The sequence below is a fragment of the Ptychodera flava genome, chromosome 6 (assembly GCF_041260155.1).
Source record: "Ptychodera flava strain L36383 chromosome 6, AS_Pfla_20210202, whole genome shotgun sequence".
NCBI lineage: Eukaryota > Metazoa > Hemichordata > Enteropneusta > Ptychoderidae > Ptychodera > Ptychodera flava.
In genome coordinates this window covers 38398971-38426809 of record NC_091933.1, presented here as the reverse complement: position 1 = coordinate 38426809, position 27839 = coordinate 38398971, and the positions used below count along the sequence as shown (strand labels likewise).

The following is a 27839-nucleotide window of genomic DNA, read 5'->3' as shown; positions in this document are numbered from 1 at the left end:
GTGATCCCTTTCGTGTTATAGATGACTACATAGAATACCCATCAAACTTCGACTTCAGGTAAGTCTCGTTTAATTGGGGGATTCTATTACGTCATCAACACTCTAGGAATCACATGAGATTTTAAAGCAAAGACGTGTGAAATGAAACAGAATAAATGTTTCAAATACGAACTGTATTTAATACGGCAAGAACTTTGTCCGTATAACACAAAATACTTGGAACGAAAACACCAAAAAATATCTAAGCCTTCAATACGCTATGAGCAAACAGATCACTGTCTGTTGCGGTGGGCTTATCATAAAATTTCGCAAAGGTACAAAGAGAAGACCAGCCTGCAGTGGCAAGTATATGTTCTACTGGAACAAAACTCTGTTTTGCCCTTGAAGTAGCAACTGCTCTCACACTATGAGCCTTGAACTTGTCAGTGTCAATACCAGATCTAGTCATTACCTCACGAATCCAGCGACTTATGGATGCTTTAGAAACAGCCTTATGTGGTTTCACATAACTGATGAAAAGTTTAGTCTCATTGTCACGAAAATTCTCAGTACGAGACAAATATTCTTTAAGAGTATCACAGACACACAAGAGTTTATCAGGCGTGTAAGGCCGTAAAGTTACAACAGGATTCACATATCCTGGTCGACTCTGCTTAAGTAAACCGGTGAAAATAAATGTATATGAACTCTCTTCTGTAGTCATACTGGACAAGTCTAATAGATGTAAAGATTGACTACGAGCAGCTGTTACTAATGCTAACAGCATTACCAGTTTTAAGGTAAGAGTCTTTAGCGAAAGCTCTACAACTGGAGAACAAGTCTTCAGATAATTCAAAACTTTGCGAACATCCCAAACATGTCTATATCTGGAAACAGTAGGCCGCAGGTTGAAAACTCCTTTCATAAACCTCACAACCAAAGGATGTGCGCCAACAGTCATATGTTGCTTAGTTGAACATAAGGCAGACAAAGCAGATCTAGCTGTGTTCAGAGCACTATAACTGATACCAGAATGGAACAGTTCAGTCAAAAAATCAAGCACTTGTGTTATATCTGGATAAAGTGGATCTGCCTTGATTTTACTACAATACTGAAACCATCTCCTGGTGTAAGTTCTGTATTGTCTCTTAGTACTCTGTCGCCATGATGCCATAATGATAGTGGCTGCTCCTGCAGAAATGTTTCGCTTTTCAAGGGATTGCTGGACACACGACAGGCCATAAGCTGTAGCTTCTTCCGTAATGGATGAAGCTTCTGAACATTCGGAAGCCTCAACAAGTTGTCTGTCCGTGGTAGTAGCAATGGTAGATCCACTAACATCTGCATCAGTGGTGTGAACCATGACTGTGTCGGCCAAAGTGGTGCAATCAAAATGCCAGTTGCCTGATCTGTCGCAATTTTCTGTGCACACCTCCCCATGAGACTGAAAGGAGGAAAAGCATAAAAATGATAATATTTCCAGTTTAATGTAAATGCATCAACATGCATGGCATCGGGATCTGGTCTCCATGATATAAAATTTGGCAGCTGAGTGTTAAGCCTAGAGGCAAAAAGATCAACATTTGGAGTTCCCCAAATATTAGCAAAGCGTTTAAATAAAGATGGGTTTAATTGCCACTCAGTCTGTTCATTAAACTGTCTTGATTCATAATCAGCTTCAACATTTCGAGAACCAGGCAAATGTGCAGCAGTAAGCCATATTCCCCTCACTTTGCACCACAACCAAATTTTCCTGGCAATATCATTGCAGGCTACTGACTTCACTCCACCCATATTATTAATATAGGCTACAGCAGTGGTATTATCACAAAGTATCTTAACATGTTTGTTTATTACTCTTTGCTCAAAAGATCTTAGAGCAAAATATATAGCCTGCATTTCTAAATAATTAATATGGTGTGTGGCTTCCTCTACAGTCCATCTGCCCCCACCTCTTTTTCCTTCACAGCTGACTCCCCAGCCTAACGTGGAAGCATCACATGACATACATATTTGTGGATTACATCTACAAATTTGACGTTTTTCATGGGGTAAATTTTGAACCCACCAGTTCAAATCATTTTTCATTTCCAGAGAAATGACCATTGTGGCATCAAAGTTACCATTCTGTGACTGCAAAGCTCTTATTTTGGCCAACTCAAGAGACCGATAAAACAGTGGGCCAAATTCAACTCCAGGGAAACTGGAAATCATCATGCCAATGACCTTGGCAACTGCACGTATTGTATGAAAGTCTCTAGCAAGCAACTTCGTGCATTGCTCAATCAAATTTTCAACCTTGGCTTGAGTTAAAGTGACAGTCATTGACACAGAGTCAATATCAAAACCTAAGAAGGTAATTCGTTGTGTTGGAACAAGAACAGATTTTTCTGAGTTACAAGTAAATCCAAGCTCCCTTACAAGAGCAACTGTGTCAGACACATTGCGAGAACATAAAATGAAATCATGTCCAACAAGAAAAGAATCATCAATATAACCCATTATTACATGACCCATTCGACGAAGGGTAGCATACACTGGTTTCAGAAGTTTAGTAAACATGCGGGGGGCAGATGCCAATCCATTTGGTAAGCAGGTATACTGAAACAACTGTCCTTTCCAAAGAAATTTCAGATACTTTTGGTGTTCCTCAGCTATAGGAACAGAATAATAAGCATCCTTAAGATCTACTGATGCCATATAACAACCAGGTGTAATAAGGCGTAATGCCGTTTCAAATGTGTCCATCTTGAAATGATGATACTGGACTTGTTCATTTAATTTCTTAAGATTTAGAATCATTCTAAATGAACCATCTTTCTTGGGTACAACAAAAAATGGTGAAACAAAATCATCACTAGAATGCTGTGATTCAGAAATCACACCCTTTGAAAGCAATTTCCTTATTTCTATCTCAATGTTTGCTTCTTCAATCGCACTGAAAGAAGATAAATTTGGCACTTAATTTACACAGGTGGTTTATCATCGATAAACTCTATATGGGCGTGAAGAGCAATATCAATAATACGCTCATCAGAAGTAATATTACGCCACTTGCTTTCAAAATGTTTCAGTCTACCTGCTTGAAACGTGACATGATCAGAAATTAATTTCGTACTCACAGATAAAGCAGAAGATGCACTTCCGTTACCAGTCTCTATTTCATCTGTGACTTGACTTGGGGTTTCAAACCCCTTGGGTAGTTTTTTGAAGCCTCATTCAATTGTCTGAAGTTGCCACGACCTCTACCTCTGAAACGGAAACCACGTCCCCTCATTCTACCACGGTTATATCCACCTCGCTGTTGCCATGTGCTGATTTTATTACCAGCCCTATTCACTTCCTGTATGTCCTTTACTCTTTTGGTGATATCATCACCAAACAAATGCTCAGTGAAAGGTACTGTAGCAGAGCATAAATGTAGATAGTCGTGCTTGAGGTCTGCTTTCATGCAATCCCGTCTCCTAGATTTAAAAGACGGTTCGTATTACCAAGAAGCGCTAGAGAGTCTGTACCCAAGTCCATCAGCTTTCCTAAATCGATCTTGTCTGACGGACTATCTTTCAACTTGGCTAATTCACAAACAAGTTGAGTAATGCAAATGGCACCCTTGACAAGTGATGCTTGAACAGACTGGAATTTGGTGTCCAAACTTCTAGTTTCAGGACGTATGATGTCCCATATCAGTTGGTTTACTCTTACACTGGTGAGGCCATCACAATTTTCAGGTCGATTGAATTTCTTATCAGGTCATTATATTTATCATCAGAGATTCCATCTCTGAAAAGAGCATTAATGATCTTGGCAAAATCGTCATCAATAGGATCCTCACACTGCTCTTTCACAAGAAACTTGCTAGCTATGTCTTTGAACAAACTAGGCTTGTTGACGTCACTCTGCGAGGCGTCGGCAGCTGAAACAGATTCCTCGGACGCGTCCGAAGTAGAGCGTTTCACTTTTACAGGTGGCTCGATAAGCTCAATTCCAGTGTCATCAGCAAATTCATTGTCACCACCTTCATAATAACAATCATTCTCAAGTTTGTCCATACGAGCAGTGAGCTTACCCTGATTGTCCTTTATCTCCGTCAGTAAATTCAAAATGGCCGCCGTATCTCCACCAGTTCTGACGTCAGTTCCCATAGAGTCTCTAGTATGACTACTGCTTGTCGAGGCTATGGCATCGCCACTGCCCAGAGTAATAGTATCACGCTTACGTTTAGGACATTTGCCCTTATCTGGACTGGTTGCACAAGCTGCAACATTGCCTGAATCCTTAGAAGCCGAGTCCGTCATTGTCTTAGGTTTAGACGGCATTGTGAAAACACTAACTACTCACCAGTCGTAGTAGTAAGCAACAACGTTGCTAATAAAATAGAAATGTTCGAGTAATGTAACTGTAAACTATTACAACTCCTGGAACGAAACGCTGAATGCAACACACCACGTGTATCGCCAGCAAGCTACGCAAAGAGCTACGGAACGCTGAAGTTACGCATGCGCAGTGCATTCTCATGTGATTCCTAGAGTGTTGATGACGTAATAGAATGATGTTACATGCACAACTTCAAAAATAATGACATTGAATTTTAGGCAATGAATTAATGACAGTAAATTGCATTAAACTTCTGACATAAAAAATGGTGGTGGGTTAAATATATATCCCTACTGCCACTTAAGGATAAATATTTCACTAACCTCAAACATGTAGTCATAGACAGTGCCCTCTGGTGGTATGGGCACTTCAATTTTACCAACTTCATTTGGAATAGGAGGCATGTCTTCAGCCTTGCCGGACATCATCTCACGGAATTGATGGTCAAATTTCACTTGTCCATCATTGTCAGTACTTGCACCAATGGACCAGGTCAAGGAGAAGAAGAAACTTGACTGTACGTGTAGAAACACAGAAAAAAAATTAGTTGTGATACAATACAACTGTCAACAGCTGTTATCTCCTGTGATGGTTGTAGTGTTTGAGATAAAGACTGTGTGATCCATGATCTATAAATATTCATGATTGATGATGAATAATCATCATAGGATTGCGACTTAAAAAATACTCATTATGTACTCAATAAAATACCCATTTATATATTGTTCACATTAACAAATACTAAAATGCTGTTCTACATCCTTTGATGAAAAGTGATTATCAACAAAGTTGTTTCTCTTTTCCTACACATCTACCATTTCCATGACATTTTTTATCCCATACACACACCTGCCAGTATTAATTCTTCATACATCTCAGAGGACATTTAAAATCATGCAAACACTGATAGGATGACAAGCTGTCAGAAACTTACAATAATCCAGATTTTGAGATACTTGGATTCAATTTCTCCAGCGTTGTTTTCCTCCAACAACATCACAATCAAGTACATCAAAGATTTCACTAGGTTACTGGTGCTGGATGGTACATATTCCTAGTGGGGAAATAGCCATGCACAAGAATGAATCAATACAACCATATGCCTGTACCCATTAAATAATATGAAAACATAAAATATAAATTACTAAACCCTCATTTTCATCCATTTTTTACATAATATTATGACAAAGTCCAACTCTAAATGACAATGAGAGGGATTGTGCAGGTGGCTGCTTCTGTAAAGTCCCTCAGATGAGGAATGTAAGACTGAAACTTCACCCTTGAAGTTTGAGTTTGTATGAATGATAGAGCCTCTTAATATAAAATATTCAAAGGTTCCTTTGAAGAATGCAGTGTATAGAGAGTAAAATATGGAGTTAACAAGTTTCTCATGATGAATCAAACATAATCTATTGAGCAATAAGCAAAAGCTCCTACATCAGAATGGAGTCCTCTTCTCTAATTCTAAATACATTTCTCAGTGTTACAGGTGAGAGGGTATTTACCTTACAGTTTCTGTGGTGGAAATCAAGCAATGGTTCCACCAGCCAATTGAAGAGCGCCCTCAGGAGTGTTTCTTCCTTCTGCAAGTATTCTGGTATTTCTTTGTACCAGGATTCTACCAATGGTTGCCATCCTAGCTGAGATGGTTCTAAGTAGATCATACCACAGCGACTTACAGTCGCAGGCTGTAATAGAACAATCATTTAATATGTTACTCTAGGCAAAATGACGTTATTTCATTATGCATTTTAATCAGACCACTTTGGGAGGTAACCTGTCTACACAGGGGTATGACTATCCAATTCTACTCCTCAAAGGTCTGTGACCAACATTATTTCTCTGCCTGGGCCAGTATACTTAGAGTTTTACAAGTCTGATTGAAATGTCAAAACTTATGATGAAGAATGGATATTTGACTTGGTTGCAATGCCACTGGATACTGATTGATTGATACTGGCCCCTGGCACTGTCAAGTATTTGACGGATTTGATCACTTCTGCTTTAACCCATTCACCCCCTGGTTTGGTCCAAACCCATTGATAATAATGGTGATTTTGGAACTGTTCACAGGGAGCTGGGGATGAACAGGTTGACAGGAATGATAGCTACATGGACTTGAATGTCAGCTGGACGATGATGACACCTTCAATATTCTACAGAGTATGATAGAAGCCATTTACCCCTTTGGGGTAACTGACAATTTTGCAACAACCACTTACTGAAGCCTGGGAGAGATCCATGGTTTCAAAGATGAGACTCATGGAATTTGACATCTGGATGATCTCCCCACTCATCAGGCACAGCTTCTTGTTGTCATCCAAGACAGTGTTCATACTCTCAATCCATAGCGTATCAATGGGTCCGTCAAACACCACCCACTTACGGTCTGGGTTGTCAGCCGAGGCAAACTCACGGAATGTGTTCGCCACAACACCATCTGTCCACTGTAATATAAAAAGGTGTTAATATTTGTATTATAAAAGTATGTTTATTATGGCAGTGACTAAAAATAAGTTTAGCCAATTTGGAAATGCAAATTCATGTGAAGTCTTGGGAGTGGCCGGAAGGGCATGGGGAAAAAGGAGACAATTTACCTTGATGTGGTGCAACACACAGACTATTTAAAATATGGATGTTGCAATAAAACAGCAAACCAATAATCCTTCTTTTTATTCATCAAACATTGACTCAAAACATTGAAACCCATGCTGTATGGTGCTTTGGATGAGGAGTAAAAGTGCATGAATGGTCATAAGTTCTAAACAGGTCTGAAAGCAAACCATTGAGGGATGGGGTTTCATATGATAGGCACAAGTCCTGACATCCATGCCAACATTACCAGAAATGCAAAAGATCCCATTAAACCTCACCGTACGGGTGGATGGCTCTATAGCTGCCATCATCTTCGTATTGAAATGGCGTTTGTGTTGAGAGAATATTGCTCAGAATATTAGCGTCAGAATTCCACATTTCAAAGCTTAAAACCATTACAAGGTCACATCAGGTAAAGCATTTTGTGAAATGCTTTGTTGTGTACCTGCAGGTACTGCTATTGAGTAACTTTTGAAATGATAGTCCTTTTAACCCTTTATAGCTAAAAGCTTGGTCCAATCATCTGTTCTTTCCAATGGTGTACAATTGGGGCAACGAGGCCTTACATATTATTTACTGTTGTAGTTAATACTTGTAAATTCGGTGTTCTCATATCGATAAAAGACTTTGTTCTTTTTATTGCACAGATACAAAAACAGGGTGTATCATAAGTAACAGCAGTAATGTACGAGGGAAGTACAGATTACTATCACACAATGATGATGTAAAAATCTTAATTGTCACACAGGGACAAGATATCAGGGCATTTTTTGAAGCCTTACCTCATGGGAGACTGGATCAAATTGACCAAACAGCTGACCCATGGTGACAGCTTTGGGGTTGATGGTTCTGTATATCACCCTCTCTTCCTCATTGAGTTCTTTCTCATTCAACAGTGTCAGTGTGTCTGCTAAGGCGTGTAATACTGAAGTCTTGCCGGAGAACGGTTCACCAACCAACATAAATCTGAAAAACAATTAGAACAGATTTTTTTCAATGGTGCCATGTGGGATATATAATAAGGTCATGATTTTATGTGACATGATGTGATGAAATGCCATGGGCTATGAGATATTCAAAATGTTAATGTGATATGAGGTGGTACACCATGTGATATGATGAGTTGTGCAATGTGAGGTGATTTGATGTCGTCATGTGATGTGACATGTGTAATGTGATGTGATGTGATGTGATGTGATGTTGTCATGTGATGCGATGTGATGTGATATGATGTGATGTGACGTGATGTGATGGAATGCAATGTGCTATGAGATATTCAAGATGTTAATGTGATATGAGGTGATACACCATATGATATGATGAGTTGTGCAATGTGAGGTGATGTGATGTTGTCATGTGATGTGACATGTGTAATGTGATGTGATGTGATGTGATGTGATGTCATGTCATGTCATGTGATATTGTCATGTAATGTGATGTGATATGATGTCATGTGATGTGATGTGATGTGATGTGATGTGATGTGATGTTGTCATGTGATGTGATGTCATGTGATGTTGTCATGTGATGTGACATGTAATGTGATGTGATCTGAGATGATGTGAAGTGGTGATGCATTGTGGTGTAATAATACAAGACATGACATTGTGTGATGTGAAGTCTATGTTGCTGGGTATCATGTTCTATGTACATTGATGTCATATGTGATGTTATGTGACAGGAGTCACTGCTGAAAAGGGACACTACTAGGACACTCAATACAATGTGATATGGTGGACTTCTCAAGAAAGATTTCTTTCTGTATTAATTTATGCATCTTTGTCATCTGTGAGTGCTTTATTGATTCATCACACCATGTTTTACTCAGTCTTCCCCTCTATACTGACAAGATATATTTACTCACCCGTGTCTGACAATCATCATCTCGTAGGTTTGGATGATTTTCTCCTTGAACACGTCCACAAACTGGATGTTCATTTTGTTGCATACTTCTTCAACGGCTTCCAGGAAGACCCTGTAATCGGCCTCCGGGAGTACAATTCCCGGGAACAAGTCAGACACAATACCCTCAAACAACGGGATATCGTGAGACAAGAACTTGGGCCTGTTCACATCAATGATGGATCTCAGTAACTGTAAAGGAAATGAATGAACCATTGGTGTGTCAATATGATATTCAGGCAAAATTAATCTATCTTCAAGTTTGGATTCATTTTTTTAAAGAAGGTACATTATTGTGATACAATGTATGCATTTTAACTACTTTTCAATATCATATCATAGTTTAACCTTTTCACCCCATTTCCCTGTACAGAGGTCCAACTTCACCACAGAAAACAATGGGGTTGGGTCAAACCATGGTGGTGAAAGAGCTAAACTTTCAAACAAACTAAAACACAAAAAAAAGAAAGCATTCTCTTGTGAGAGAACAGAATTGAAATGCATTTTTTTTAGTTTATCCTAAGAGCTGCATGTGATTACAGTACTTACTAATATGATAATGTCTTGTCATCATAGATTTCTTTGGCATGACTCTGCAGAATTCAATGCCCTATGTTAACATGGCAAAACGTGAACAACTATGTGTTTCTGAATATTCTACATAATAATATCTTTTTTCAAGTTCTAAATATGTGTCACTTGGACTTGCATAAACTATGTCTTATCTAACTCAGGTGCAAAGTTAACGTCATTCGGTAAATTATGATGAACTTACTAGGATATCTTCATTCTCATCAGGGAATTTCAGTTTGAGATTTCCAGCAGCAACCAGTACCGCCTTGACAGCTCTCATGCCGTAATCGTAGTGAAACTGTGACGAGAGCTGTTCTGAACACAGTCGGTAGGTCATCACAATTTTGACGGCCAGGTTGCGAGCGTCAATGAAACCGAATGAGTAGAGTGAGATTTCACCAATCATGGCGTAGTCTGGCACCATCATAGCCACTGTTCGGAACAATACCTAGAATATAGAAACATTTGTTTGAGATGTTGAACCCTTCCACTCCTCTGTCCCAGTGTAATGGTCAAACTTTGCCATGGAAACACAACTGGGTCACAACAAACTATGGCATTGACAGGGTTAACGTTCCCTCGTTAGTAATGTGTGATAGACTTATTCATGGCTGCAGCTTTGTTACTAAATATATAGCTGCACGTGTGCAAAATTGGACGCTGCTGCTAGAAATTACAACAAATTTTGTCAGTGTTGCATGTAAAGCTACTATTGCAGCTGGTATATCAGTATATTTACAAGGCTAGTATTCATCATAACCTATGCAGTCCCCCATTAAGTTGTGTTCTTGTTCTTCTTGCATGTATAATTCCCTAAAATGTGATTTACATTTTCTGACAAATATTTATATTGCATATTATTATGAGATAGCAATGATGCCGCCATTTGCAAATGGGCCTTTTTACCTATTATGCATCTGTGAATGTCCAACTTTTCTGTTGATAGCGGGGAATAGCAATGACAGAGTGAATATTTCCCAAACCCTTGAAAGGCCTTTTCCTTTTCCATAAAATCCGATACAGCAGACTTTCTGTGCTTACCTTAAGGTTGTCTGGCAATTCAGAACGCCCAGCATAACCAGGGTTCATGGTGATAGCTACAAAACAGTTGGGGTTCAACACCAAATCTGTGCCTTCAAATGAAAAGATCTCAGCATGGTCCATCACAGCTCTCTGGATGCAGAGAATCTAAGGAGATTTTACAACACAGAGGTGAAACAGAGATTACAATTAGGAATTGAACTCAAGCAGTCCTCATTACAATGAGCAAACTGAACTCAGGAAGTCCACAGTTTTATGGTCATATTTGTCAATTGCAATAAATGATGATTCAAAACATCAATTTGAATATTATTTCTATTGCTGACAACAAAATTATATACATTATAGTCAGCAGATCATATCATCACATGTAAATGTAACTTTATTCTATAGTGTCACGATCAAACAAAGATAAGAATATATTTGTATACATCACACCACTTCTGAATCAATGATTTTTTAACTATTTTTGGGTGCATTCTGTTATTGAAAAAACCTCACAGAGGGTGTTAATGATGAGATCGTGCTACCACCACATGGATAGCAATCAACACAGAATTACACCATGCAACATGGTATCAACTAACCTGTTGTGCCACCACTGACAACACCTCCAGTTCAATTCTGTTGAATTCATCAAAGCAGGCCCATGCACCAGAGGATGCTAATCCCTTGAAGAACTTACTCATGGCCAGGTAATCCAGACCATCTGAGCAGTTGAACACCACACACTGGACAGCCAGGGCTTTGGCCAAATCTTTGGTGGTTTCTGTCTTGCCCGTGCCGGCAGGACCCTCGGGAGCCCCGCCCAGATTCAAGTGGAAGGCACCAACCAGGGTACGATAGCAACGATCTGTCAGTGGTGTGATGACCAATCTGAAAGGGGGAAAAAATTTACAGGTTATGTCTCTGATCTGTACCATAGTTTACCTAGATAGAAATTGGCTGTATCTGTACAGCTAATGTGAGATGTTCCTTTCATTTCTTATCATTAGAAAACTTTGATTCCCTTCTTTCCAAGTACCAATGAAGTAATGGGTATTTGCCTTTTTTCTATAATCACTCTTGTGGCATCATGCTTACATAAATATCAGCAAAGACTATGACTATGGTATTACTTCTTATTCAACAGCAAAAGGTAATACCGTACTCGTCCGAGTATAAGCCCCCGGTTCGGCAACACTATACAGCGGTAAAACTAGGGGAGGGGCTTATACTCGAGCAACCCCATGTTATCTGGCATGGACGCTTAATTTATGCTAATTTTATGCACGATTTTTTTCAACACCACTCGATCTTTCTATCGCTTTCAAAATCGACTTACACATCCAAAGAAATTGATTGTACAATCTCTGAATACAGAAGTGACATTTTGGTGAAATTTCAGCGTCGAAAAAAAACCCAAACTTGAAACAAAGACGTCATGTATGCTGCTGATCAACAGTAATGTGAACAGGCATGCATTGCCTACATGGAAAGGCAACTCAATATTCCAATATCAAACTGTCTACATCTTGTGAAAACAACAACATAGCAGTGAAAATTGTAATAGTCACCAGGAAAAGTCTTCACAAATGAAAGGGTAATTGCTACAAACAAAAGAAACTGCATGTTTCAAGCATGAAAACATCGTGGCCGTGAATGAAAATAAACAATGGCGGACGTGAGTGAGACTATTCTATTTAGGCGAAGGGGGTGAGTAGGGTCAAAGAATCAAGATAGTACTGGAAAAACGTGTCATTTTCCTTACGATATTGTCAAGGGAACTCCAGTTTCCCATTGTTTTAACATCTTTTAATGGTTTCTTTATTATCTAAAATTAATTTTACCAAGTTAAATGACCAAATATACTCTCCTAACCTTTCTGTATTTGAGTTACACTAGGGTAGGGGCTTATACACGGATGTAATGCATTTTCTAAAATCCTCTAAAATCAGTAGGGGGGCTTATACACGAGCAGGGGCTTATACTCGGACGAGTACGGTACTACTTCTTCTCTTACCTTCCTGAGTTGCCAAGGTATTCATTTGCATATTTGACGGTGGCGTTGGTGATTCTGACGACACCTTGCTTCAGATCACCTTTCTGTTCCCAGTAATATCTCAGCTGAGCCAACCAGTTGAAGTCATTCTCAGAGTTCACACCTGGTTTACAGATTCAAACAGACAACCACAGTGTGTCAGTAAAAATAGATACTTTCATAGTGACCATGGCTTCTATCCTAAGGGAAGTTTTTTCAAAATTGGTCTTTTTTTCATCCACCAGTACAGCCTGTCTAGGTAGCTGGGAGGTATGATGTCACAGGCTTTTTTCAGATCTGATTTTTTGACTAATTATTTTTAAATAATAGACACACGCCAGCAAGGGCAAGATCACGATTTGTTGCCCGCCCAAGGGATGGTGCTCATGACGGTAATATTGATGATGCCCGAGCCGAAGGCGAGGGTATCATCAATATTACCGTCATGAGCACCAGCCCGAGGGCAGGCAACAAATCGTGATCTTGCCCGTGCTAGCGTGTGTTATTAATTTTATTACACTGAACAAACACTGTTGTTTTCGAAACTTTGACTCCCCACAGTGAAGCGTTCTATTTGTTGCTCGATCGTAATGCTACATGAAGTTGAAGGTCAACTTAAATTAACGTCTATAAAAACAAAGACAGTGTTGTTAAAGCTTTTCTCGTTTAATCATTAATGTACTAAATGTCCTCTACTTCAGGTCCAGCTAATTTCTTGTACCTTTTCAAAAGCTATTGCTGTACAGAAAATACCAAGCAAATGTACGCGATGATGTTGTACGCGCAGAAAGGACGCGCGGTATTCCAGAACGTGGTAGCGGGCTATATCACTGCACGCGACAGTGCTATATCAGCGCACGCGACAGGGCTATATCACCCAAGCCATGTTCTATCACTTTTTGTTCTATATCACGTGAGTAAGGCTCAGCCAATCACAGTACCTGGATAATACGTGAGGTGTAATAATCTAAAATAGACTGATCCTAGCAGATATAAGATATATACCGGTATCACTTGTGTTGTCTTGATGATTTTTGCTTTCTCTTGCTTTCTACCCTTAACCCTTAACGACAATGCAGCAATTATGGGTGCAGTCACACAACATTGCTACACCAGCATATATTGATGAAAGGGTCATTGAACTTGAAGAAGAGAGACTCACAACTTATTCATGGCAGTATCTTGCTTGTCATGACTCACTGATAATCAAATAGAACTACGTGCACCTGCAGGATAATCTTGACCAGTAATAAAGCCCTACAGTATGAATCCAGTATTATCAAGTCTTGTGAGGGTGAAACGTCTCAGTAATATTTACCTTTTTTCACCATATCTGCCACAACATCTCTAGCATGTACGTCAATGACCACAAGAGCTCCAAGAGTGATACGAGTTTGTTTGGAAAGTTTGCCTCTAACAAGCTGTACAATGTCCCCAAGCTGAGCCCTTAGCTTCTCCAGGTATTCCGGCAGGCCCTGAGGTCCGGCACGGATGGCCTCATGCACCTCCACGGTCCAGTACATCTGAGATACGCACAGCACGACCTGCCCCGGCCATTCCTGCACCCAGTCCTCTCGGGCCTCGATGGCGTATGCCTCGTGCGCCGCCTCGATGACGTCGCGCACACTAAGCAACATCACGTCTTGTACTTGCAGTAGCCATTTTTCCACTGCTCCGCGTGCCTCGGATGTCGATATGACCGAGCTCAGCTTCACTCTCTCCCCTTCACTGCTGAACATGGCCAAGATGTCCAGTGTCGGGGTGAACTCAAGTTTAGCGATGCCCTCAAAGCATTTCTTGAGATGAGGTTGCACACGTAGTGGGTCTTTGGTTTCGGAGAGAATTTCAAGCATCTCATCGTTGGACAAGAAGAAGAATCTGTGGGATAGGTGTTCAAATGAGAAAATTTGTGTTTTATAAGTTTTGTGTATTGTGGAGCTGTTGATGGATCTGTGTCATTCACAAGCCTGATGTTAAGCATACATCTGTTGACTTGTGATCAAAGAGCTAGGAAAATTTTCCGAAAGTCATCCTGTGAGTTTCTTACATTTTAAATATTGTGGAATGTATAATTCTTCACAACAAAAACTTTCTGTTGATACTGAAAGAATGAGAAAAGTTCTGGCAGCACAATGAATACCATCCTGGATTCAAATGGAAACTCCTGAAACAACTGCACGTGACACTTTACCTTGGGAAGAAAAGACGTTTCTTCTCCAGGTATGCATTCAGTCCCTTCATGATTCTGTCCAACAAATTATTACTGTCCAACAGTTTCTCCAACAGTCCTGCCAGGGAAGTTGCAGCCATCACCTGTTGAAAATCAACACAATATGGCAATGGGTTAACTATTTTATACTCTAAAAGGCTATGTTTTGTTATCAATCACAAAAGATTTAAGTCATCTTCCAAGAGTTACTGGCATATATAATCCACTACTGGTACACCACTTGTAGGACGTGGGTCCTCTTTTCTGTGGTAGTGCTACAAAAGATACGCAGGGAATTGCAGTACAGTTTACTGCCTTTCACTATTTTGATTGTCATTGCATTGCTAAATGAAATAACAATGTCTCATTTGTTGATATCTCATCATGAAATTAACAACATCGGTGGTGCAGTGTTGCACTAGTGATCTAAAACACCACCTCATCTCCCCTCACAACACCTCCTCATCTCCCCTCACAGCCCCTCTCACCTTTGGATCTTTGGTTGTATGTTTCATGACATCCTTCCAGTTTCTATCCACGGTCTGGAATAGACGCCCCTCCTCAGGCATCTGCTGCATGATGTCCTCGGAGCTGAAGATAGGTTCCAGGTAGAGCCACTGTGCTTGCACTTTCAGCCATTCATCGATGGTTTCCTGCACCCGGATGAGTTTCTCCTCCCACTCCTGAAGACAGATGAAAGACATTACTTTAGAACAAACTTCAAAACCGTTACTTGGGAGTACATTATGACAAGAGTTCCAGATGGATTTACAAGTATTCTGTACAGCATGTATTTGTTGCTATTCTCTCAAGGTTTAAAATTCTGGCCCAATGTGTGGCTAATGTGTGAAATATCTTTGCTGTCCCAAGGTTTTTAGAATATAAGTTAACAGTTGCCCTTCTTAAATGCAGATCATGTTATGGCACAAAAGAGCTTAAATAACGATATCAGTCTCAATATTTTTGCTGCATGTATTCAAGCATTGCTAACCAGGTATAAAAAACACTACCTAATCCCTCGTAAGGTAGAATGCTCCTCCGGGACAGATATTCGGTCTCTCAAACTTTTTCAATATTCTTTGGCCTACCCCTTATAGGGGTTCATTTTGAAGCTTATTGAGTAAATATAGTTTTCACTCGCTTAGATTTGTGAAAATCAGGAAATTTATTTCACCCCATCCATGAAACATAGTGATGGTGGTCATTTTGAATATCAAATAAATATTCAATAATTTGTTTCTCTAGTGACAAATTTGTATAGTGACCCCAAATTTTTAATCTTGATTAAAATCTAATGGTTGAATTTTAGCTTGAGAAAGTTTGAGCAAAAGTTTAAGTCTTATTTTCGAGGTGCAAACTACCTTCAGACAGAAAAATCAATTTTTTCCCAGACATTTTTGACAGTGCGACCATTAAGTCAAAAAGCAACCCCCACCTTAATTTCTTTCTCGAAGGGTTTGATAAAAGGAGATCCCCTCATGGTCTGTGTTTTGACAATCTGGTCATCCAACAGGGTCTGAATATCGTCCACTGACGCCAAGATCTTGACACCAGTGTCTCTGTAGTCCACAAGGTTGAACTCAATGTCCTCCCATTCATCCAACATCTTCTGTAATGCTTTCTCCAAGGAATATTCCTGTCAAGAATATATGAGTTTTTTTCAATGCATGCATCAGTACTAGGTAGAAACCTCTGCTTTAGAAATAAATTCTGGTCAATTTGTCAAAAAGAGACAAAAGAGAGTTGATTTGTTATGAAAATGTACTTTTTTTGTATTGTTCCAAATTACGGTACTCATTTTTCTTCAGTCATTTAATAATAAAATTAACTTCTCTGTTTGATGATGTAACACATCAAGAATGCACTGGATTTCTAATTTTGTGACAAAATTCCACATTGGAAAATGTTCAGAAAATATAATTATCTGTTGAAGAATCAGACCTGTCTTTTTCTTCCCCAAATCTACAATATCATAAATGCAAACATACACTGAAATCGTTAACACTGAGTAACACAATATATTGATTAGTGCTTGATGAAGAGGAAATCACTTTTGCTCTGGGAGCTTGAGAGTAAGAACATGAAATCACAAACTGGCAGACTGATTAGACAGTGTGGAAGCCACCAGATGCAAGCATGGACAGGTCTGTCATACACAAATCCTCACCTTGCTAGCGGCAGCACTGATCGTCTCAAACTGTTCCATAAATGGGTCCAGGTTTTTCTTCAGCACCTTTCTCAGGGTGCTACCAGTGTCCGGGGTCATATCGAAGCCAGCTATGTCTGATATCTTTTCCCAATGTCTCTGTCTCAAGCCAGGGTTGCAGAGGGTGGAGATCACCGGAATGTATTCCTGAAGGACAGAAGGAAGGGTTCATTTAGTTCAAAGGAAGTTTTTAAGCATTTCAGGGCAAAGCATGGGGAGGGGAGAATACGTTTCACCTGAACAAAATAAGTATTCACCCTTCTCATCCCCTTTTTGTGTATATTGATTCATCTGATGTATTGAAGATAATTATGGACTGTACCAAGTCTTTCTAGTGAACAGTTTTCAAATGTAACACAACGTCTCAGATTTTACTTTTCAAATATGTGTAAAATGTAGGTAAATCTGCTTTTTTCACATATTTGTCCTCTTAACCCTACAAACATTAGAGAAATAGACTTAATCGAAGAAACTCCTGAAAATAAAAGAAAATTGAAACTCTCCATGAGACTCTAAAACTTCATTGAAAATCCTCTCTTAATACCTTGAACTCTTTGACTTGTTCTTGTATAGTGTTGCAAACTTTCAACGCAGCCATTCCTGGCTCATCCTCTTCTTTCTTGTCGTCGTCTTCTTCTCCAGGGCGACGTCTTCTCACTGGAGCATTCTTGGATTTCTCGGCATCTCCTTTCTTCTTGGCGTTGACAAATACTTTGGTGATCTTGTAAATCTCCCGCCAGAACTCGTCTGCTTCGCCCTCGATAGCTTCTGAATTCAGCTCAAGGAATGAACCATCCATCCATCTGAAAGCAAAGCAACGTGTCGATATTTAGAACTCAGTTCAATTAATCCCTTCAGACGCTGAACTCTGGTCCATCCATGCAATACTCAAACAAAAGTCTTGGTTCAGTGATTGATTTGAAACCGAGTGTTGGAAACAATTTTTAACACAAAATCCTGCCTCTCTATGCTCCAGGAAGTGGTTAACTAAGTTTTGACTTCTTGCTTCGTTGTTTGAAGGTAACCAATTTAGAACATCTACATTAATGCTAATGTAAAGTGGAAAGTAGATTGCCATGAACATAAAATATACTCTCCCCATCAAATAAATTTGTGTCATCATTGGAAAACCAAGAGTGAGAGACAAGCACCTTGATAAGCTTACTCTCACTCACAGTAGCTATTTCAGTAATATTATAGATAAATATTATATAATCAGCACACAAAATTGACAATAGAGCAAAGTCTGGCTACAAAGTTTAATCCATTTACTTCAATACAACAACCTGGTATTTTCCATCCTGGGAAAAAGTGCATGTAACTTACTTTTTCTCTGCTCTCTGCCACTTTACAACCATTCCAAACAGTTTCTGGTAGGGTTCAATGCCAACAGTGATTTCGTCCACCTCTGGGTAATTGGTTTTGTCCCATTTGTACAAAGCTTCTTCCTACAGTAACAGTGAGGTAAAAAAGGTGCTCACATTTAAACAAATCTCGGCAGTTTACATGAAAAAACATAAAAAATCACAATTTCTGTAATGTTCACGACATTGACTCAATGGGTTAAACCTAGAATTCAAATTGACTATGTACAAACAAAACTATGTTCACAAACTCTTATCAAAATATGTGTATTTCAATCAAGCTTATACTCATGGGCTTGTTCATACCACCATCATGTGACCTCCTGGTGTACTTAAAATCTCTGGAACACTGCGAGTCCTTTTTTATTCCGGAGCAAGACCATTGAGCACACCATATTATACCTACTTGCAATAGACATGGTCACACTACAAAACTTGGTATCTTTGCTGAAAGGCATTGTGGGAAAAAACACTTTCATCGTTGGTATGTCAACAAGCACTTACCTTGTTAATAGTAGAAATGCTTTCTTGAGCATCATTGACACGTTTCTGTACAGCCCTGACATCATTGACATATTGCACCATCATATCCAGCTCTCCGTACTCTCCAAACTCTTCCACACGCCTCTTGAGTTTTTCCAACTCCAGCATCACCTTCTCCCTCTTCTCCAGCAGTTCCCTCTCACCTTTCCTCTTGGCATCTTCCACAAGCTGTGACGGAATACAACGAGAGGATCAATGAATAATACACATGTCATTCTGTGCCATTTCAGTGTTATTGACTGATATAAACATGATTCCACACCATTTTTGTGTCAATAACTGATATTAAAGTCATTCCATGCCATGTTTGTTTCAATTATTGATACAGTATGTAATTCTTGTTCACATTGTATCAGCAATAAACAACCCCAGCAACAGGAATACCACTTTATAACATATATGTATGAGCAATAGCAAGTGCCTATATGGAGTTGACTGGTCAAAATCAAATTGGTTTATAAGTTTCTAGGGGTGGATTATTGCTATTATGTCGTAACAGGATTTTGGAATTATGCTGTTTTACTCAAACTGAGAGCTCGCTGAATTCCATCTGTGCAGCATGTCAAATATAGCACTATTACCTTCATATCTCACTATACTTTTGCCATAAATATACTAGTATGATATAATTTAGGAAAATTTATAAAAGAGGATTTGTTTTATCCATCTTTAAAAAGCAAAATTTTCTTCTAATTTTTGAAAAAGTTCTATCTTTACGATGTATATTTCACAAGCAGTGTTTTCATGATGTGTACTTCACTTTTTAAAACAGAATCACCTTGAAAACAAAAGTAGATGTATAATGCAAATGCATCCAAGATGTGTCCTTCAATGGTTCTTTGACTGTTTACCTTGCTGAATATGATGTCATGTGGTTTTATGGCAGGTTGATGACACAGTCAAAAGTTAACCTTCCCATTTACTTCCATTGTTACGGTGTTTCAGATACTACATAATCAATAATAGTGGCAGTTTTCACACAAATCACCTACTAAATGCATTTCACAATATCACATCATCCTGTATTTTCTACTAATTTTCATGATCCCGATTTGATTGCAAGTCACAGCATTGTTACTCAAGACAGTGTTATTCTATTTTGTTCACTAAGACATCATAAAAACAATGTTGGCTTACATCATCATTCTCATCAAAGACTGGCTGTATATTCTTAGGCCAAGTGAGCACCACGCAGTTCAAGTCGATGTGTTCTTGGGGAAAGAAATATACGTCTAGCAGGAAACTGAGTCGTGTCTGTTGCTCTTTTATCCTCTCATTCAGAGCTCGGATTCCATCAACACGGGCTTTCTCAATGTATGACACCATGTCAACCAGCTCCTCTGGAGTTTCAGGGTTTTTCAGAGCACGGGCTTTGATGGTTTCAAACTCTTCACAAATGCTGAAATGCAAAACACAGCAGATCCTTGGATTAGATGCTTGAAATATTGGTATTAACAATATTTCACATAGTATTGATTTCTACCCTGGGAATGGATGGACTTACTGTGACAGTTTTACTTTCTATTTCCGAATGACAAGCTTTACCAATCAAGTAAAAGATAGAGCCCTTCATAGGATGCACAGACATGGAATTTTTCATTGTTTCGTTTGTAAATTTCAGAGCAGTGTTTGAGGTGGAGTTCTAAAATTGTTGACTCATAAGAGCCACTTTGAAACAGTCTCTGTATGTTCAAATCCAAAGTATTCATATAATACAATGATACTACAGAGTTCAACTTTGGAGATTGAAAAGTTTAAAAAAACATTGGAAAGTTTGAAAATGTAGATATCCCTGCTTGTTGTGATGAAACTACCACGTAATGCTGAGTTCTTTTCACTCGACACAATAGATGCACCCTTGGGCAGATAATTGATTTCACATTAATGGTTGGAACTTACGCGTTGTTTTCTGTCATGTGGTCTGAAGATAGCCTTCTTAATAACATGTCTGCATAGCTCCTGGATTTCTCAGCAAGACCTCTCTTCAGATCTTCACAATCCAGCCTGACCATGTCAAAATGGGCAATGGAGTCCAACCCAAGTATCTCCCTGGCAAGGTCTCTGAACTCATCAACATACTACGGGTAAAGAACAATTTACAGGGGAGAACTTTTAATTCAAGTTCATGTTGTAGTCTCCATCGCATCAAGTTTGTCAGAAGGACACACAAAAACTGAACTTCGATCACAAACACTTAGACAAGACACAGCAAATTGCAAAACTTCTGAACAAAAAATGAAAAAAAAATAACTGGACATGCACACAACACGTATTTGCAAGACAGGAGATACCTTGCAATACTCTGGGAATGTATGCTCCTCTTCCAAGAACTGTGTCACTTTAGACAACGCTTCTCCGTTACACAGGAATTCATATTTGTCCACTGCAACAGAAAGATCAGAGGACAGTCATTAGTAATCCATTATGTGCCAGCTACAAAGTTGCAGTCAACCAAAGTTGAGTACTTACAGAAGGTGACGATGAACTCTTTAGCCTTGAACTCACATGGATGCAGCGCATGGCATGAGTGGATAGATGGATGACTGGATAGCACAAACATACATTACAGACTGCAGACTTACAACATGTAATCTGTTAGATCCAACAATACTGAGCACTGTTAATTTTTTCTTTTACATTAAACGTTAAAGCAACACTTAATTATCACTCTGCCACCAACACGCCCACCGATATAACTTCTAGCGAACAAAAACAGATAACACAATATGATTTACTTTTATGTTGAAAGTGAAATAGATGAAGAAATTACGTAACAGCCAGCAAATAAATAGAAGAGCACCTTAGATATATGTCACATGACAAATACATGGAGATTTCATGATAGCATTTTCTTGATAGTACAGATCATGGAAAGCCTTTATCAATATTACAAATGATAACCAGCACAACAGCTGACTAGTACTAAAGACCTAACTCGTTTGATGAGAATATTTTGTGAACTTTGACAAAAAATGAAAGATGATGCTGTTTTAGCAATGGATGGTGATGCAGCTGATTTTTTTGGGAACAGCATGATAATTTGAAGAAAGCATTTCTCTTCTAACCATGTAAAAGCCTCATTTTATAAAACTGACAAAACAACTTCAGTGTTTTCTCTCAAATATTCAAGTAATCGAAGTGGTCAATGCTGTATTTCTTAACCCTTTCATACCACTTCATTGGGTCCACTTTGACCATTTGAAAATGGCAAAAATGGTCCAAATCATGGTCATAACATGGGTCAAGAAATATCAGCATGACGCAAGTCACACAAAAAATCTGGACTTACTGTAACTTTGTAGATGGGCTTCTGGGCCTTCAAAGTTGAGCTTACAGGCCTCCTTGAGTTCCCCATTGGCCCAGGTCAGAACGTGCTGGGCTGTGCTGGCATCAATGTACGACAGCTCGTTTGTACCTGATAGCCAGGACTGCACCGTGGGAACTGCCTGCATGGTTTTTGTAATCTGAGTCACTACGAACAGCAGGCAATCCTCCAGGTCAGAGAAGTATGGGTAGAACTCCATCTTGTCGTTGTCAAAGGTGAGCTCCATCTTGAAGATGGGCAAGTGCTGCTTGTCATCAAGATCAAAGAGGGCCACCCATGCTTCTATAGTACGTACTATCAGGTCTTTGAGCTGAAACAGAAAACAGAAATCAAGTTTTGTATTTTTGTGTATATGTGAAAAAGTAACAAGCCCGTGTACATGATGCATCCAGTGTTAAGTTTGATAATTGCATCAATGATTAGGACACAATTATCTTCTCTTAGTAGTACTGACCATTTGGAATCAAGAAATTTGAAATTCCTGGAAGACATTACATGTAACAGGTGCATTAGAAACAATGTGTAGCATTTTTATTAGCAGATTAAGAGTGAAAATATATATAAACTGTTGCAAAATCTACTGTTGCAAAATCTACCAATTTTCATGCAGACCCAAATTCATTTGTTCGTGATAAACATGCATGATGATGAAAAGTGTGTACAGGCTATTTTCCAAAATTTATCAGAACAATGGCTTTTTAAGCCTACTTTTGCAAGCAGACCAAGAAAATGATATATAATACAAACTTGAATATTCAAACTTTAAACTTAATAACTTTTAAAACCTTTTTTGGCAAAAATATCACACTCTGATATTAATACACAATTTTCAGACATTGCCACTTTTTTTCATTGAAGATGGCTATAATGACATGTAAGAGTGTCAATGAATACCAACAATATCAAATCAAAGGGAGCATTCAGTAAATTTCCTACCTGATTTGAAATCAAAGTCTGTACACTGTTGTAGAAAGATTCCAACTTTTCTCCCCGGATATCCTTGAACTTGTTCTTGTCCACAAATTCATTCAGAACTTCTGGCCACCAGCTGATGAATTTCAAAAAGTCAAAGATTGTCATTTATCCAAAAAAACAATGCGTACAATATATAATTTCTAAACATATTCATGGTGTTTTAAAATCAAATCATATGGAAGTATAGACCAATACAGCTACAACCGTCAATTTCCTTCACAATACAATAAATATGATTGGACTAAGTATGAGGGTAACTAGCCTTTAAACTTTCATTTCAGGAAATACCTATTACATGTATATGTCAAAGTTAGGATGTAAAGTGTTTTCCTGGCAACACTCTAAATCTCTTGACTCACCTGTGCATGAGTCGTTCCTCTGTTTTCTCCAGGTCAAGAATCACATTGTTCTTCAAATGCTCAATCTCTATTGGTCCCTGAGCTCTCAGCGGAGCTAAGTCAATGAGAGGTGCTTTGCCCAGGTCACACTGGCATTTCTTCAACACTGTCTGCATGGAGGGGTGTGTGATGTGAAGGGTACACCTGATTTGCTCTGTGTTCTGTAGGAAATCTTCTCTCCAGGGACTAGAGAAATCCAAGCCACTGCAATATACAACCACAATGGGGAACATGAATGAAGGACAGTGAAACTTGGTAAATCTTACATTCAAGGAGTAAGATCTGATGTTTTCTTCACACACTACTGTCTAGTTCTGCTTCTTACCTGCTGTCATGGTTTTTTTTTAATGACCACATGATAATCATCAAAAGAAAAACGTGTTGCAAGCTAACTTGTGTTCTGTAAATGTTGGTCATTGAAAACGATTGCTCTGTCTTTCAGTTGTTCAGAATGGAGTGAACTTAATCAAAAAGGAGTAAAATGTCAATGCAGTGATTAAAAGAGAATATTTTAAAATATTTTGAAACATTTGTTGTGACAGTAGAAATGTATACATTTCGAAATACGTCTCTGTTTATGAATTTTTGAGCAATACCTTGGCTCTTCTGGTAGTCTTCCTGTCATGTCACTTTCCAGGCCTTTCACTTCTGGTTTGACCAAAACATGTTGGACTGCAAGTAAGTATAAACAGAGATACTTTAATTATTACTGACTTAGAAAAAAGCGAGAAAACACAACAATGTTTGAGCGACAAAATCAACTCTGATTGAGATTGTAAAAGTCAACTAAAAATAAAGGACTTTAGGGATTCAACCAGGATTAAACTGATATTCAATCAGATGCCCTTTCTATTTCCTTGTTGCCTATTGGCCTGTAAAAAAGCCCTCAATTAACAAATGACAAACTTCATCATTGAAAGCAAACAGATGACAAACCCATTCACAAATTAATTGACTTGGAGACTTCTTTGCCTTAATGATGTGCTCAGATCAAAACCAAACAGATCATGATAAAATGTTATTACAGAGCATGTTTCTGTCCTCTAGACCAAAGTGAAGTGAAAATGTTGTATTCAGAATAAACATTCTGCATTGACATCACAGACATTCAGGGATGTAAAGATGTATTTTTTGGACATACCCATGGATCTTTTCATGCTGGTCTTATAATCTCCCTTGACTTCATCAAAGAGCTCCTGGATGTATTCTTTCATACTGGCCGACTGTTTCAGTTTTGCTGGAATCATGGTCAGAATGGACTCAGCCCAGTGTTGTTCCATGGGTACCACTGGACCACTCTCTACACATTGTCTCATGAACTGGTAATTGACCTACAGATACAAACGGGACAAGAGCAAAGTTAGTCCACACAATCAAATACAACCTGAAGGAGCAAGGAATCAAGCATGGTCCGCAAAAGCAAAGACTAAATTTCTCAGTTTCACGAATGGTCAATACTTATGCATGAAAGGATTGTCTAAATGAGAACAAAACTTTAAACATTTTACAAACACTTGTGAAATAGTGTTTGACCAATTCTATTATACCAGTATAATGATGGTGAAAATTCTAGGACCTGATTCCTACAGAAAAATTACCTTTTAAATGTTTCACACCAAATTTTTAAAATATCACTATAATACAAGAAAAATAAACCACCTCAGCAACAGGTATACCACTTGAGTTTGATCAGTTAACTCCATATATGCACTTGTTATCGCCAGTGCGTATGCACTGTAAGCTGGTCAAAATCCATGCTATACCCATCACTGGGGTGGCTTATAGTTAAAATATCTCATCTGGCCAAATTCTTTGTAAGAATTACATTTCGCTGTCACTCATTTATGTAAAATTTGTACTTTTTCTTATTTTGTAAAACAGCAAATCAGTGTTTCCAGACGTTGATTAGTTTACAAGTTCCAAAGGCAAATAAATAACATCAAGGGTTCTGAGTAAGAAACTAAGTACACATTACATTACGGGTATTCTAAGCACAAAATGTTTTGATAAACATTTATGCGAAGAAATCCATAAGTCTGGTTACGTAGTTGGGAAATCAATATTCATTATGCAAAGACTGTTATCATGTACCCCAAGGAGCACAACATTTTATTTTATTATGTGTCGGTGAGTGTCAGTACATAATGTTGGTTAGCGCAGTGTTCAGAGGAATTATTTCTCAAGCATTCCAAACAGTGCACTTGGACACATCATAACTGGGTTGTGATCAGGCCATAAAAGTAGTACCATGTGATACAAGTGTATACTTACTCTGACTCGCCTGTCCTTGCTCATCATCTTTAGAGACCAAGTTCAAAGATTTTGCATCATTTTTTTTGGCAGGGTTCATTTTGACAAACAGAAATGACAAGGACAAAGGAGTATGACAGAGAGAGGGATTGGGAAGAAAAGATTGAATGAGATACAGATGGTGTGGACAGGGAAGGAACCATGAGTTGGGAAAGTTAGATAAACAGAAGACACATCAAACATTGAAAGAAAAATAGAAAAAAAAAATACAAAAACATGCCATTAGTACTTTTCAGAGAAAATGAAGATTATCAATATTAAAGTTACACAACATTCAGGCCAAGATATGTTTGGAGGCGTTCTTAGGGATGCAGTGTATTGTATTATACTAAAAAAATAAAATGATCACCATATAGAATGCTATACAAAGGCATTGGTTAATGGGCGCACAGTGTTGCTATCTTAAAGCTGCAATTTTCAATCCAAGTTTTTCGCATTAGTGGAGTTCTCCTCCCAGTCAAACACCTGGCCAGTACGATGTTTGATTTCTATAACATTAATTACACAAACTGATCTCAAGCTTTTGTCACCTTTTGCTAATCCTGCAAACAGAGTTTATAAAAGCGTTAGAGTGACGGTCGGTTCAATTCGTCAATGGTCATTGATTCCCCACCCCATGCTCGAATTTTCTCAAAAATCGTCTTCCAGTCGAGTTAGAATTTGAATATAACCACAGAGTTCCATCCGCAGCAGCTTCGCCCTGACCGCTTGGCAGTCTGTCTGCGTTTTTGCGGCCAGAAAAAACTAAAACGTGGCATTTTCTGGAGCGTATGCCCGCATGCTGCCTGTTTGGTGTCCACTTACACAATGAACGCTGCCATAGCTTCGCATCCTTTTAAAGGAAGGCTCAACCTTTAAATTGCAAGTCATCATGGCTATCAACATTCTCATATACATTTTCATGATTTTTTTCTTTAAATAAATTGTTTTTGATATTTATTTGTAATCTGACGTAATGTCCAAGAAAGTCATAGCATTAAATGGTTTCAGACGAACTCATGCACAACACTTGGTGCATGATCTAGTGACAGTGAGCAAATCTGATAGTGTAGGGTCGATGGCAACAAATATGGCAGTGTAAGGTCAATGGCAAACAAAGAATTTTGCAAAGACTAGATGTATTTATGTGGCCATTTGCTTTGGTCTTGCCATGGAAAAAAATACTTGTGCAATTGTAAAATAAGAATGAACGCAAAGCACTGTAATGGCTGGATGACTGCTGGATTTTACTGATAAAGATCCAAGGACTATTAGTTAAAAAAATTGATCTGTGCACCGTATCAATTATTTGCTAACTATCAAATACCAAAACTGCTGATAATTACTCAGGGATACTTGTTGCCTTAATTATTACTTATATCATGCGCCCAGAGGGACTGTGCTTATATCTGCATCCATATCGCCAAAAAATTTCCACATATCATGATGATATATATACAATCTCAATAAACAGGCTATGTCCTCATACAAACCTCTGCAGGATAATCTGGATCACGTTTCTTTGGCGGTTGTCTTTGATTAGCATCTGAAACTTCTTCATAACTTTTTAATGCTTTTTCATTCATAATGTCTCGGAGTAACTGTTGCATTTCCTCTGCGCGTCTGTATGTCATTAATTTGCTTCTTGTGAACATGCTTGATGCATTGGCAGATGTTCCCGCCGATGCAATGGGTGGTAAAGGCACGCCATTTGTGTTTGGACTGGACCTTCCTCCTGGTATGCCATTTCTCATTGTTGGGCCATTGCGGGCACCATTTACGGCCCTTTGCCGCGGTGATATTGACGACATCTGAAATAATGGATAGCCATCAAAAAGAAAACTCTTAAAATTTACAGTAAATGCAATGACACTGCAGTTCTACGCAAGACAAATCAATATAGTTTTTCAGTTATGTAAACTTGGTAAAAAAATTAAACATTATTTTAGATATCATCATGGTAGGTTATGAAAAGTAGTATTAATTATTTACATTACTATTTGAAATTAATACAAGCATTAGCTACGATTAACCTGATTTATCACT

The 27839-nt window shown here is 38.6% G+C and overlaps 2 protein-coding genes across 5 annotated transcripts in view; both read right to left on the bottom strand.

Moving 5' to 3' along the window:
• LOC139135711 (dynein axonemal heavy chain 12-like) overlaps positions 1 to 27839 on the bottom strand; it is a 55078-nt gene that overhangs the window by 26514 nt on the left and 725 nt on the right. For 2 of the 3 annotated variants that reach the window (XM_070703343.1, XM_070703344.1), the window contains exons 2-29: positions 27287 to 27604; positions 25776 to 25802; positions 24646 to 24835; positions 24101 to 24176; positions 23466 to 23708; positions 23068 to 23179; positions 22096 to 22441; positions 21098 to 21189; positions 20706 to 20884; positions 19944 to 20205; positions 18768 to 18974; positions 18226 to 18347; positions 17444 to 17702; positions 16861 to 17046; positions 16129 to 16329; positions 15182 to 15376; positions 14676 to 14797; positions 13803 to 14362; positions 12467 to 12608; positions 11052 to 11340; positions 10465 to 10611; positions 9626 to 9871; positions 8813 to 9042; positions 7731 to 7914; positions 6576 to 6800; positions 5859 to 6041; positions 5288 to 5407; positions 4677 to 4868 (exon numbers count right to left, since the gene is read on the bottom strand). In XM_070703343.1, the coding sequence (XP_070559444.1) occupies positions 4677 to 4868; positions 5288 to 5407; positions 5859 to 6041; positions 6576 to 6800; positions 7731 to 7914; positions 8813 to 9042; positions 9626 to 9871; positions 10465 to 10611; positions 11052 to 11340; positions 12467 to 12608; positions 13803 to 14362; positions 14676 to 14797; positions 15182 to 15376; positions 16129 to 16329; positions 16861 to 17046; positions 17444 to 17702; positions 18226 to 18347; positions 18768 to 18974; positions 19944 to 20205; positions 20706 to 20884; positions 21098 to 21189; positions 22096 to 22441; positions 23068 to 23179; positions 23466 to 23708; positions 24101 to 24176; positions 24646 to 24835; positions 25776 to 25802; positions 27287 to 27604 (5655 nt within the window). The remainder of the gene's footprint in view (positions 1 to 4676; positions 4869 to 5287; positions 5408 to 5858; positions 6042 to 6575; positions 6801 to 7730; positions 7915 to 8812; positions 9043 to 9625; positions 9872 to 10464; positions 10612 to 11051; positions 11341 to 12466; positions 12609 to 13802; positions 14363 to 14675; positions 14798 to 15181; positions 15377 to 16128; positions 16330 to 16860; positions 17047 to 17443; positions 17703 to 18225; positions 18348 to 18767; positions 18975 to 19943; positions 20206 to 20705; positions 20885 to 21097; positions 21190 to 22095; positions 22442 to 23067; positions 23180 to 23465; positions 23709 to 24100; positions 24177 to 24645; positions 24836 to 25775; positions 25803 to 27286; positions 27605 to 27839) is intronic. The other variant, XM_070703345.1, reaches the window with a different exon arrangement.
• On the bottom strand, positions 208 to 4212 carry LOC139135713 (uncharacterized). 2 transcript variants are annotated; one of them, XM_070703349.1, is made up of 2 exons: positions 4046 to 4212; positions 208 to 1423 (listed from the first exon to the last, which is right to left on the bottom strand). In XM_070703349.1, exon 2 carries the CDS (start codon positions 1340 to 1342, stop codon positions 242 to 244), a length of 1101 nt encoding a protein of 366 aa, XP_070559450.1. In that variant the 5' UTR covers positions 1343 to 1423; positions 4046 to 4212; the 3' UTR covers positions 208 to 241. The 2 variants fall into 2 exon arrangements, with proteins under 2 accessions (XP_070559450.1, XP_070559449.1); XM_070703348.1 differs by lacking the exon at positions 4046 to 4212 and adding an exon at positions 3102 to 3243 and having other exon boundaries at positions 210 to 1423.